Below are 13,132 nucleotides of genomic sequence, written 5' to 3'. Positions count from 1 at the left end.
ATTAGCCTCTCCACATGCCAGCCGAGCTAAATGGAAGAGCAGATTGGTTTAGAAACACGGAGAGTTCTGCACTGCTCTTCCCATCTCGCCGCGACTTCCTAATTCCTCTTGCCACCCCATCCCCGCGGCATGAGTACCCGCTTGCGGCTCGCTCCGCCTCCCGCAAGCCTCCACTTAAACTACAACCAGGTGGAAGCCACCAACCTACATTTCCCATAATGCTTAAGCGCTGACGGGCCTCGCGTGGGGTTTTCCCTAAGCTGCCGTTGTAATTAATGTTAGATCATAGCCACATTTCCGGGGAACGGCCGAGTTATCGTCCACTTCGTCGTTCAGATACCTTTCCCCCCCCTCCACGTGCGATCTCTAATGTTCGGCGAAGAGGTCTCTGTGGCGGGAAATTCATTCAGGCGACTGCTATGGCCACCCACTTCCTCTTGGAGCCTCGGCCCCTGCCAGGTCCTCGGGGGCTTGGGAGTGTCATTGGTGGATGACCGCAGCTCCTGCTGCTGTCGCTGTCACCGCGACCATGGCTTCTGGCAGCAGCGGCATGGCTGCCGCCCGCCTTCTGTCGCGCTCCTTCCTCCGTGAGTCCAGCCGAGACTCTCTCTTCCAGGCCTCCGCGAGTTCCTGGCCTCGCCGGGCCCAACATCCTGGTCCAGGCCGCGGCTGGGCCCTCTGGGGCCGAACCTCGGTGGGGGCCTGGGAGGCGCGAGAGTGCGGCCCCAAGCCGGGGACCACCTGGGGTGGAAGTGGCTTTGCTGGATTTGTAGGGTGGAACATGACCTGGGCAGCTGGGTTAAGTGGCGTGGCCGAGCCAAGATTCGGGTGTGGGCGCCCTGTAGACTTGGGGGCATGCTTTGTCCCCCGCGATGATGAACGGCCGGATGGGGGCGGCGTCTAGACTGTCCCTGTTTGGGAGTGAGAGGTGAGGTGGTCCAGGATTAACTCAGCTGGGAGAGTGAGTGTCTGGATTGAGGGGTAGGAGGAGGAATGTCTTAGTAGCACATTGGGAGAAGAGGTTGAGGCTGTCCCTTAGTTTCTGTTTTTGTTTTTCCCTGCAAATTGTAGACTAAGCAGAAAGGTGGGTTCTGCACCCCAGAGTGAGCATAGCCCAGAATACTCCTAGAAGTTTAGGGTTGGCTGGGACTTTAACCAACTGTTTGCAGTGTCTCCACCAGGCGGTGTGAACCCCTCACTCCCTGAAAACTTAATATCCAAAGTTGCTAATTTTTGAATAACGCTGACTGTTAAAAATTCTTGCTATGTTCAAAGTCTCTGTGTTAGGTAAGCTGTATAGAAAGAGACTTTGGAATCAAACCAAATCACATTTGAAGTCTGGCTAACCCCTTACAGTCTGTGTAATAACCCTGGGACTTTTCTTAATCGTGACCAGCCATTAGTTGTCAGATGCTTCCAGATTTAAGAGATGTTAAAAAGTGAAAAAATGCACATCTTAGAAAGGGTGCAGTACAGGATAATCTGGGTTCACTGTACAGAATAGTTGAAACAATTTACATAAGGCACATGGAATGTAATACACACTCAACTAAAGTTAGTTTTCTTTCTTCCTTTCTTACACTTTAGTCCTAATTCTGTTTGTACTGAATATTGGACAGATTTAATTCATTTCTTGAGAAGATCACATTCCAAAAGTGTGCCAGGATAAGTATGCACTCAGTAGTTGCACTTACTTAACTCAACAACATGAGGACAGACCTCTGGCTAGATAACGTTGGCAAGTAGGAAAAATTGGGTTTATTTGGGAAAGTTTTCTCAAGATTCTTAATTGTATAATTAAAGGACTGTTGAAGGTGTCCTAGGCAGAAGGGGAAAAGGGATTAGTTACAGCCAGGTCATTCTCGCCTGGGGTCCTGCTTATCAGATTTTCTGAAGAATCCTAGCCTCAGATAGATCTGCTGTCTTAGTAGGAGGAGAGTCTAGCAAAGTGTCTAAAGAATCAGGATCTTTAATCTGCCCTTAGCGGTCCTTTTCTCACAGAGCTGGAAGTTCTTTTTTCCTAGACTGTCAGGACCACGAGACCTTAAAGGATCATCTAGTTTAGCTTTCTGTTGCTGGAGTGTATCCTAGTCATGTGATTAATCTGTTATTAAGGGTTGGAGAGGTCTGAGATCTGAACCAAGTTATCTCCTGTATTTATGCAAGACTATAGTGTTTAATGCAGAAAAACCTAAATCCTGGAAATCTTCTGTTTCTCATGCCACATGTTTAAGCCCATTTCCACTCCCACTAGAAAAACAGCCACAACAATATCACCTTATAAACTTTTTTAAAGGGTGGTCACAAATTATTTAGGCTCTAAGATTAGTAATAGACCTGAAGATGGCTAGCAAATTTTGTTTCCTCTGTTTTCTTAAGTTTCAGTTGATGGTACATTTGTGCTAAAGGTCACAAGTGTTGCAATATTGATTTGAGTTAGGGAAAACGAAAAACAAGAACAAAGCTCAAACATCTGTAGATGTCTTATAGAGCCCTGTTGGAATGTTTAGAAATTTTGGAGCCAAAATTTGGCTTGGTTTTATAGTTTACGAAACCAGTTTTATAGTTTCTGAAAACCAAACCAAACCAAACCAGTTTTATAGGTTATGAAAAAAGGGAGAGTCCAGTTGAAGTAGGGAGAGAAAATAAAATGAAAAATAAGGAAGATTTCTTCCATGAGAAAGTTTAAGGATTTTATAAGCACACTTAAAGTTGAGATAGTAAAGCTTTTCAAGAAATATAAAGCTAGGCAAGCTCATTTCAAACAAGCTGGGGACAGAGGATAAAAAACTAAAACCTAAAAAAAAAAAAATTAATAATAAACATAAGCCAGGAATTCCTATAAATTAGGTCTTGTAAGTGGGAAATAAGAGCCAGTATTTTTGAGCCTCCAAGTTATGTTTTGTTGTTTTTTTTTTTTTTTATAGATTTTATTTATTTATTTGAGGGAGAATGAGTGAGAGAGAGCATGAGAGAGGAGAAGGTCAGAGGGAGAAGCAGACTCCCCAAGGAGCTGGGAGCCCGATGCGGGACTCGATCCTGGAAGTCCGGGATCATGACCTGAGCTGAAGGCAGTTGCTGAACCAACTGAGCCACCCAGGCGCCCCAAGTTATGGTGTTTTAATGTCAGAAAGTGAACCTTACAATCCAGCTGGTCTCATCTGCAGGTCTCATATCTGTTTGGCAAATGAGGAAATAAACCCAGAAAGTTTCCTGGCCAATATCAGAATGGGTATTAGAGCTCTGGTCTTCTGACTCTGCAGTGTCCTTTCTACTAGTATGTGTTGTGTGATACTGTGAGTCTCTTTTTCTGAAGTTCTGGTCTTTCTTTTTCTTTTTAGTTCTTTTTTTCCTTTTTGGCCACCTTGTTTTGTTGAGGTGACTACCCTGCTCAAAGTTACCACCTGCCTTTTCCGTGTGTTTGTCAAGCTGTGTAGGCCACTTTTGAAATCAGGCATTTAGAAGTGTAGTTGGGCAAAAGGGCTCAACGGTGATGTTTCTGGTACTACTGTCTGTTGCTGTTGCATCTAAGGGCCAAATCTCTGTTTCAGAAATACAAAATAGTCTTGATCTGAATGTTCCAGTGGAACCATGAGAAAGCAATTTGACTTTCTCACCTCAAACTCATTCTTCTGTAGAAACATAATTGGGGGTGTTCAAAATAATTTTTGTAAGCATAGGAGAACAATTTCATTTTACCAGAGGACAGGAATGTTGCTATTGACCCATTTTTTTTTCTTTGTAACATTTTTAAAATTGGATATTTCTTTTTTTTTTTTTTTTTAAGATTTATTTGTTTATTTATTTGACAGACAGAGATTATAAGTAGGCAGAGAGGCAGACAGAGAGAGAGAGGAGGAAGCAGGCTCCTTGCTAAGCAGAGAGCCCGACGTGGGGCTTGATCCCAGGACCCTGGGATCATGACCTGAGCCGAAGGCAGAGGCTTTAACCCACTGAGCCACCCAGGCGCCCCTAAAATTGGATATTTCTTATAATTGATGGTTTCTACAGTAAATTGGCAGCATTTTTTCTTTCTTGCTAGTATTTATTATTACTTAAGTGGTATTTTAGATTTGATGAAATATGGCACTTTTGGCCAACTTAGCTTAATTTGTAAGTAAATATTAAATGAATATATAATTTTGCATTTGAACAGTGAATTGTCTGGGGTTTGGGAGTAAGTGGCTGCTGAGTTACTCTGCTATAAGGTTCTATAGGTAAGAACCGCGATGGCCTATATATATTATGTATATATAATATATGTAATTAATGAATAACCATTTATTGATGCATGCGTGCAGGGACACAAGGACACAGTTTGCGAGGTGACTTTGGAAGAGGAGTATTTTCATGAACAGAGATTCAGATTATTGGTTGGGAGCATGGTCCTGATCATACAAGGCTATGGTTTGAGTCACATCTGCGCATGTGCTCTCTGGCCCGACCTCCCGTCATGCATCCCACAGCCATCTTCTAAATGCTGTGGTTGCTCTCTTTGGGGAAGAGGACTCAGCATGTGGCTAACGGATACAGATTTATCACCCTTCTTGAAGGCACATGTCTCTCACATTACTCAGCCTGTTTCTCTCATAGCCTTTGTTACAGTTTGCAACTTCTGTAGTTTTGTGTTTCTTTGTTTACTGTTTAACTGTCTTACAGGGTAGGATGCTTCATGTGGGTAGGACCTGAGTCCATCTCATTTGCTCCTGAATTCCTAGTACCGGGCAGATAGCTTGGCACAAAGAACACCTCGAAGCAGTATGGTCTTTTCATTCTGCATTGGTAATCATAATGATAATAGAGAGCTAATAATGAAATAGCACTCCCCGTACCCTAGGCATTGTTCTATGTGCTTTTTATATTATAAACTCATTTAATTCTCCTATTGCCTATGAGGTACATAGTATTACTATCCCCATTTTTTTTTTACAGTGAAGCTGCTCCTTTAAAAATGTTTGTTATGGTAAAAATTTACAAGTATGTCTGTACACACTACATGTAGACATGGATTAATATAGTTATTGATAAACATAGGATATGCATGAGGAGATATATAGAATAAATCATTGGATTTTTTTTTTTTTTTTTAGAGGGAGAGGGTGAGAGAGAGAAGGAGGGGAGGAGCAAAGGGAAAAGGAGAAGGAATTTTAAGCAGGCTCCATGCTCAGCGCAGAGCCGGACATGGGACTCCATCTCACAACCCTGAGATTTGATTGAATGGAAATCAAGAGTTGGATGCTTAACTGACTGAACCACCCAGGTGCCCCAGCGTTGGACTTATTTTAAAATATGAATCATATGTTCTCTCTTTTTAGGAAACGGTTTACCTTTGTGTTCATGTAGAATGTGCATCCAATATTGGGAGCATACCAGCTACTTTGCTACCCAGTTTACCCAATCATCATCTCATACCAATCACAGAATAGTGGTGCTGTTATGGGCAGCTACTCCATTTATAGATGGGAAAACTGAGGTTAAGGGAGATCAAAAGATCTGTCTCAGGTCAGTGGTTGGTGAGGAGCAGAGTAAAAACTCAGGCCCAGGCCTGTCTGATTCTTCAGAGCAGTTCTCAGATGCTCCCGGATACAGTCCCAGGGTTAGGCCTTGATTTGTAAGAACTTGAAGAGAAGGTGACACCACCACATTCCCTGGAGGTGACCCAAGGTGTGGCAGCTACAGCCTTCATCACTGGGAAATTCTTCCTGGTGTCCAGCCTCAGGCCTTCCTGCTGCCCTAATATTTAATTTAAAATGCTCATTTTCTTAACAATAGTTAAGTTAGAGATCTCATTGCCTGTTGATTTATCATTTGTCTGTGTTTAGTTTTGTTTCTTGTTCATGACCTTTATTCTGTTTTTCTGTAAGGCTTTGGGCTCTACCTTGGTGGTGCTTCCTGTTGCCCAAGTTATTTCCTTGTCTGTTATATATTATGAAAAGACTCTTCCTGGTCTGTTACTGCCTTAACTCTCCTATTGTGAAATAGTCCAGTTGTGTTACATAAGTGCTTCTGGATTTTATTTGTTTTTTTAAAAAAATGTTAGTATGGAGTTTGTACTGGATTAAGCTAAGAGCTTTGAGGACTGCTAATAGCATTTAGGGCTGGACTTCTATACAATCTTCACAATAATTTCAGGGAAGCCTATGATCCAAAAATGGATGTAGGTTTTTCTCCTAAGTGGGGAAAAAAGAGATGGAACTTATGACATTCTGCTCTTATAAGTGTGTTTTTTATAGACTGTCCTGAGATTCAGTGAATCATTTCTTGTACTCTAACTCTGTAAGTCACTGTACCATATGGGAGACACCATGGTGTTCAAGACATGGGCCTTATAGTCATGCCATTTACAGTTAGAAGTTCTAGAGTATATAGATGATACTTGAAATAATCGTGAACTAAATTTAACCTTAAATAATTTTCTTAGAAGTTATGCAGTAAAGGGAGTAACAAAATGTGTGCATCCCCCCACTTACGGTGTGTGGCATAAGTGCTGTATACCACATGGAAGTGTTTGCAGGTTCCATTCTTCTTAATCTCAGATCCCTTAAACACCCCTCATTATATTCACAAGTCAGGAATGTCATGTGAAGATTTAAGGATTCCTCACTGTTCAGTTTTTTTTTTTTTTTCAGTGTTTTATTTAAATGTGAACTTATATGAATTAACGCCAGTGAGATCTCAGGGAGATGTGAGATCTCAGGGAGATGTTGAGTACATTGACTCTGTCATTGAAATATGAGAGATAATTGCAAGATGGTTTGACCACTATTGTATGCCCTATGTTCTTGATTTTAACTTTATGGAATAATTTATTGTAGATACTTGGTAGTTTGAGCATCTTTTAGCGGTAGACAGACGATTGAAGATTTGCACTGTAAATCAGTTTGCATTCTTCAGTAGAAGTGGAAGAGGCTATTTTTCATTACTTAGGGCATTTGGTTTGGGTGGGGAGGAAATCAAGTGGGGAAAGAAAATGCAAAGAGCTGGTCTGACAGATTTAATGTTTACAGCAGCTAGGAGCTTGTGCTCTACCAGCCCACTTGAAAGAAAGCTGGGCGGGGCACCTGGGTGGCTCAGTGGGTTAAAGCCTTTGCCTTCGCTAGCAGGGTTCAGCGTTCAGGGCCCGAGCCCTGCATCAGGCTTTCTGCTCAGCAGGGAGCCTGCCTCCCTCCCCCGCCCCTCTCTCTGCCTTCCTCTGCCTACTTCTGATCTCTGTTTGTCAAATAAATAAATAAAATCTTAAAAAAAAAAAAAGAGAACGGGGTGGGGGGGATTGTGGGAGGGAAGGTGAAGAGGTGCAGGGGTGGGGTTGAGGACAGGTTGCTTTCATGGGGAGCCTGCAACCTGTGATTCTGGATCTTGGATATTATAAAGTAGGGAAGAATGAGGAGAATGATGCAAGTAACTTAGAATTTGGTGGCTTCGACTTGGAATGTGAGCATATTTTGCATTATTTCTATCTCAGAGCTGTAGAGGCGCAGAAATTAAGGTGAGGAGAATTACAGTGTACTACAGCCAGTCTTTGGGGGTTAGGTCTTCCTTCCTCACAGTCGTGGTAGCTGGGAGAGTGCGCTTGGTTTAAGATTCAGGGCTGGGGCGCCTGGGTGGCTCAGTGGGTTAAGCCTCTGCCTTCGGCTCAGGTCATGATCTCAGGGTCCTGGAATCGAGTCCTGCATCAGGCTCTCTGCTCAGTGGGGAGCCTGCTTCCTCCTCTCTCTCTCTGTCTGCCTCTCTGCTTACTTATGATCTCTCTCTGTCAAATAAATAAATAAATTCTTAAAAAAAAAAAAGAACAAAACAAAACCCACAAAGTGCCATTTAAAAAAAAAAAAGATTCAGGGCTAAGGCACGTTCATCATGTGTGGGGCAAGTTTCTGGGATTAAAAGAGCATTTGTGATTATAGAGGACCATCATGGCTTGCTGGGGGCGCCTCAGGTTTTCCTTTGGGTTTCAGAGGACATTTTTTTCTTAAAGATTTTATTTATTTATTAGAAGAGAGAGAGAATGCACAGGAGTGGGGGAGGGACAAAGAAAGAGGGGGATGGAGAAGCAAACACTCCACTGGGCAGGGAGCCCGATGAGGGGCTTGATTCCAGGACCCTGAGATCATGACCTGAGCTGAAGGCAGATGCTACACTGACTGAGCCACCCAGGTGTCCCAGAGTATATATGCCCCAAATGTCCAAGGCTTATTCTTACCACAGTACTTTTCATACTGTGCGCTTATGGCCTGTTTTATATCAGTTCAGGTAGATTGTGAGTTCCTTGAGGGCTGAGACTCTCTTATTCAGCACTTTATCCTTGATACTTGGCTTTGTGGTTTGGCATAGGTGTTCCCCGATGGCTGATTGAATAAATGACTGATGACAACTCCAGAAACTGGAATATGTGCTTGACTATTCTAGCAACCTCTCATTTCAGTACCAGTGATACCTGGTCTGGCCACATATAGATCTCTTGTCAGGCCCAAATATGATCAGGAATTTCTTATGTTTGAATATAGATTTTGGGTTTGGCCCAAAGTAATGAGAGGGTATTAGATGGGAGATCACATGCACATGCGCACACACATGCACACGGCAAGTCTCCCTAGTCGGCTTCCCAAAGGTTTAGAATGTCAGGGACACTGCACAGTCTGAGCGGTACCAAAGGGCTAGGAAACTGGAAGGTGAATTGCTAGTCATCACACTTCCTGATGCAGTTTTTATGGGCACTAGACATCTTGGGTTGTGAAGCCCTGAGCTCCACGGGGTTGATCCAGTAGGTCTGGAGTAGGGGTAGGAGAAGAGAGTGATCTTAGTTCTGCTATTGAGTCATGCTTTGTGGATGTGGGCAGACCTGCTTTTTCTTAGGGTGACCAGGCCACCCCTGCCTCTGTGGAAGGAGAGGTGAACTGATTGATCCTTTCTTAAGACTGAGTATAAGAATACTTGTGGAGGCCCAACTTTACCTTCAAAAAGCAAGGGTTTCCTTTTAGCAAGTGTGGGCTCCAGATATCTTAAAATTGGATCTTATAATCAAATCTGCTATCCTGTCCAAAAACTTCTGATAGATGGACCATGTGTTGAAGATTCCAGGAATAGGAAGGACTGGTGGAACAGATTCTGCCAGGAATAGCGGCAGAAATACTTCCACAGGTATAGTGATTGTGGGTCTCTAGCTGGGAGAAGTGGGAGCCAAAGGCAAGAATGAGCCTTAAGTGACAGCACTGGCTGGGGTGGGCCCTGACACCATAAATTCCCTTTGTAGTGTCTGCTGTGCCAGGGTTCAGATGCTTAGCTGTGCCTACTGTGGCAGGACTTGACCATCAGTGCCCTCTCATGGCTCCCTGTTCAGCATAATCTAGTCTGAGAAGGCAGTTGTCTGTTACCTAGCAGATCCGTATGCACACAGAACACTCCTCTTCCCCTTGGTAAGGGCAAAATCATGGCCTGTCTCTTTCCTAGAGGTACAGGACATTCCAAAATTCAGAGTTAGAAGCTGACATTAACATGGGAGTTGAAGACAACTCAAGAGATGCCTGGAGGGCCAGATACAATCAATTATTGAACCTAAGTTCTGAGGATTTAGGAGGGCATGAGGCAGCGATTCAAGATAGAAAGCTTGAATGGACCCCGGACAAATACGTGATGAGACGTTCTTTTCTGGAGCTACCTCAGTGGTAGGAGGAAGGCCTGACACTTTGAAAGGGTCGGGGATGGGCCACACAGACAGCAAGTTGGAGCTGAAATGAAGGTTTAAAAGTAGTCAGAAAGTAGCCCACAATTTTAATTCATCTATGCCCTACTTTCTACTGACTGTTGAAATACTGTGAGCTGGTATGAATACATACATAGATTTCTCAGTTTTTGTTGAGGTAAGTTGCTGAAGATAGGTTAGATGTTTATTACATGTTTTTCCCCTCATCTATTTATTTTATTTTCCCTATCTCATCTTTATGTAAGGTCTGGTGTCTTACATCAGAAGATATCAAATTAAGTAACTTTGGATTATATATTAGACAAGCTTTATCTTTGACTTAAGGTTTAATCTTAATACTTAATGTTAACATTTAATATTGTTTTGGGGAATGAGTTGCAGAATAGTTCCTACAAGTTCTCCCAACAAAGTGTACCTCTTAGCTTACGTATTATATACAGATGTTGAGCTTAAACAGGTTGGGTAAAGGGTGCCTGGTGGGCTTAGTTAGAAGAGCATGTAGCTCTTGATCTTGGGGTAGCGAGTACACCCACATTGGGTGTAGAGATTACTAAGAAGATAAATAAACTTAAAAAAAAAAAAAAGGTTGCGTAAAATGGGCAAAGGGTGTGGCTATTTAGCAAACATAGTTACTACAAGTGATACCTAGTTTGCCATCCCTGGATTAAATTTGAGTCATTTGTCTTTGAGCCCCAATTTTCCTTCTGAGGAATGACAGTTATAAACTTAAGCTTTTCTTTATACATTTAGAACAAGCTGCAGAATTGTTCTTGGTAAAGAGGGTGTTCTGGAACATAGAAAGGTGTTTTTTGTTTGTTTGTTTGTTTCTCTCTTTCTGTAGTCTTCGTGTCTAATCTGAAGTTGCCATGACCACAAGGTAGCCTCTGTATCAGAGGGTTTTTTTTTGTCACTAAGTTCAGTTCATGGTCCAAAATTTGTTTGAAGAAATTATAATGTGTCATATTTTCTTTACTTTTCAGTGCAACAGAATGGAGTTCGGCATTGTTCCTATGTAGCTTCCCGGAAACATCTCTATATTGATAAAAATACGAAAGTTATTTGCCAGGGTTTCACTGGTAAGCAGGTATGTGTCAAGATGTTTTATAAAGATGCATATTACAGATACAGAAACATTAAACTATTTTCTGTTTTTTTTTAAGAATCACAAAAGTTATATGATTGTTGCAGAAAAGTATACAGTACAGCGATGGAGTTATATCTTAGGAGGGGGTTTGGTGTGATAGTCAGCCTGTAAGATGAAAATTGTGTTTAAACTTATCTTGAAAATCCCTTCCTACAAGCACATTATGTTGGAAACTCAGATACTCTCTTTCAGCAAGTTTAACACCACTGGTTTTCCTCCAGCTCTGGAGTTCATTACCATTTGTTTAATTAAAAACTAGGTAAAGTAAATGGCTTGTGTCCTGTTAAACACAGGATGGTATGGGGAAATGCTCCAGCCCAGACAGGCGCATGGGAACAGAGACAGACAGAAGCAGCAGCACGCTGACTTGTCTCATCTTATACCTTCTCTAGCCAAATGGTCTTTGAGGGGACTAGCAAGCAAAATTGCCTGAAGTATTTTAATTTGTTCTCATTCATTTATATTCATTGTCTCTCCCTATCCCTGCTTACATCATAGAATTTGCTAAGTTCTAAATATATTTGCAATGTGATTCCACAATAAAATGCAACATAAGAGTGTTCTTTCCCTCTTTCCTATCATTTCACTCCATAATGTATATGCTACATTTATATATAATCTATAAAATAGATTCATAAAAGAAAAATTGAATCTCAAGGTTCTGTGTATTTAGAACTTTAATAGCTATCACTAAGTTACCCTTTAAAACATTTGTACAGATTTGTAGTTCCACCAAAGTAGATGTGGATTTTTTTTTTAAAACAAAGGAATACTACCAAATCAATTAGAAGATAGCTATGAGCCATAACCCAGAGTATCCCTTTCATTATTAAAAGAAGACATGGCAAAATAAAAACAGTTCATGATTTTTTTGTGTGACTTCAAAGTTAATGATTTTTCTGTAATTAAAAGAATTTTCAGGGCGCCTGGGTGGCTCAGTGGGTTAAGCCTCTGCCTTCGGTTCAGGTCATGGTCTCAGGGTCCTGGGATCGGCCCGCATCGGGCTCTCTGCTCAGCAGGGAGCCTGCTTCCCTCTCTCTCTGCCTGCCTCTCTGCCTACTTGTGATCTGTCAAATAAATAAATACACTCTTTAAAAAAAAAAAAAAGAATTTTCATGTCCATTCTGTGGTATTTGGGTATATCCATTCTCTGCTCCTTGCAGAGCAGGAGTCTGCAAGTTTATTCTGGAAAAGGACCAGATGAAAATGTTAGGCATGGTAGGCCATGCTGTATCAACGACCCAAAAGCACTGTAGCAGCAAAAGCAGCCATAGACAGTATGTCAGTGAATGGTGATTGTGTACCAGTAAAACGGTTTCTAAAACCAGTGGCAGGCTAGACCTTTAGGCCATAGTTTTCCAAACTTTGATCTATAGGATAATACCTAAATACCCAAACTTCTGTAACTTTTGTTTTTAAATTGCTTTAAAATTCTACAAGGGTTTTTTTTTTTGTTTTTTGTTTTTTGTTTTTAATGAATTTGGTTGGAAGGTTGTTTCATATAAAATGTCCTTGCACTTTTTGACTTCTTTCTGAAGTAATTGGACATAATATGTGTTATTTTTCTGAAATAACTGGACCTTTTTCTTCTTCTGTTCCTCTACTATCTTAAAAAAAAAAAAAATCCACACCAACAAAAAAAGGAACACCCAAAACTTTGAAATTTTGTTCATAGGTAAAATTGGTTTCATTATTTTGATAGCCATGTATTTTATGAGTATCACTTCCACATCTGTATATTCTAAAGAAAATTGATGCTCATTTAAGATTTGAAGTACGTTGTATTCTTCTGCCAATTAAAATCATATTCAGTCCCTTTTTTATTATATATTAATTGTGTTAGCATATAATCAAGTGTTTTGATTAATCCAAATTCCTCACATAAGTTTATTATATATGTTGTTTTGTTTGTTTGCTAAATTTTATATGATCCTGTGACATCTTAACCTCTGACCTTTTTTTAAAAGAGCCATTGCCCGGAGGCGCCTGGGTGGCTCAGTGGGTTAAACCTCTGCCTTCAGCTCAGGTCATGATCTCAGGGTCCTGGGATGGAGCCCTGCATTGGGCTCTCTGCTCAGCGGGGAGCCTGCTTCCCCCTCTCTCTCTGCCTGCCTCTCTGCCTACTTGTGATCTCTCTTGCTCCGTCAAATAAATAAATAAATCTTAAAAAAAAAAAAAAAAAAGAGCCACTGCCCATGGTGTAAGCAATATTTGGAACTGTTTCTGCTTCCTGAATTAAGTGGTGGTTTGCCTAAATACTGAAATCCAAGATTGGTTTCAGTGTCTTTCAG

General features: G+C 41.5%; 1 protein-coding gene across 2 annotated transcripts in view; it reads left to right on the top strand.

Annotated features, from left to right (window-relative positions):
- The first annotated feature begins 479 nt into the window (after positions 1–479).
- Positions 480–13,132, top strand: part of LOC111148033 (succinate-CoA ligase alpha subunit) — a 32,998-nt gene continuing 20,345 nt past the window's right edge. The window contains exons 1-3 of one of the 2 annotated variants that reach the window (XM_022504391.1): positions 539–587; positions 9,051–9,135; positions 10,678–10,781. In XM_022504391.1, coding sequence (XP_022360099.1) covers positions 9,051–9,135; positions 10,678–10,781 — 189 coding nt within the window. In that variant the 5' untranslated portion in view covers positions 539–587. Of the gene's footprint in view, positions 588–9,050; positions 9,136–10,677; positions 10,782–13,132 lie in introns of both variants that reach the window. The other variant, XM_022504390.1, reaches the window with a different exon arrangement.

This window comes from Enhydra lutris, unplaced genomic scaffold, assembly GCF_002288905.1.
Source record: "Enhydra lutris kenyoni isolate GAN:26980312 unplaced genomic scaffold, ASM228890v2 scaffoldscaffold18, whole genome shotgun sequence".
Lineage (NCBI taxonomy): Eukaryota > Metazoa > Chordata > Mammalia > Carnivora > Mustelidae > Enhydra > Enhydra lutris.
Note: the sequence above shows the minus strand (reverse complement) of the source record. Positions and strands in the feature narration are given on the sequence as shown.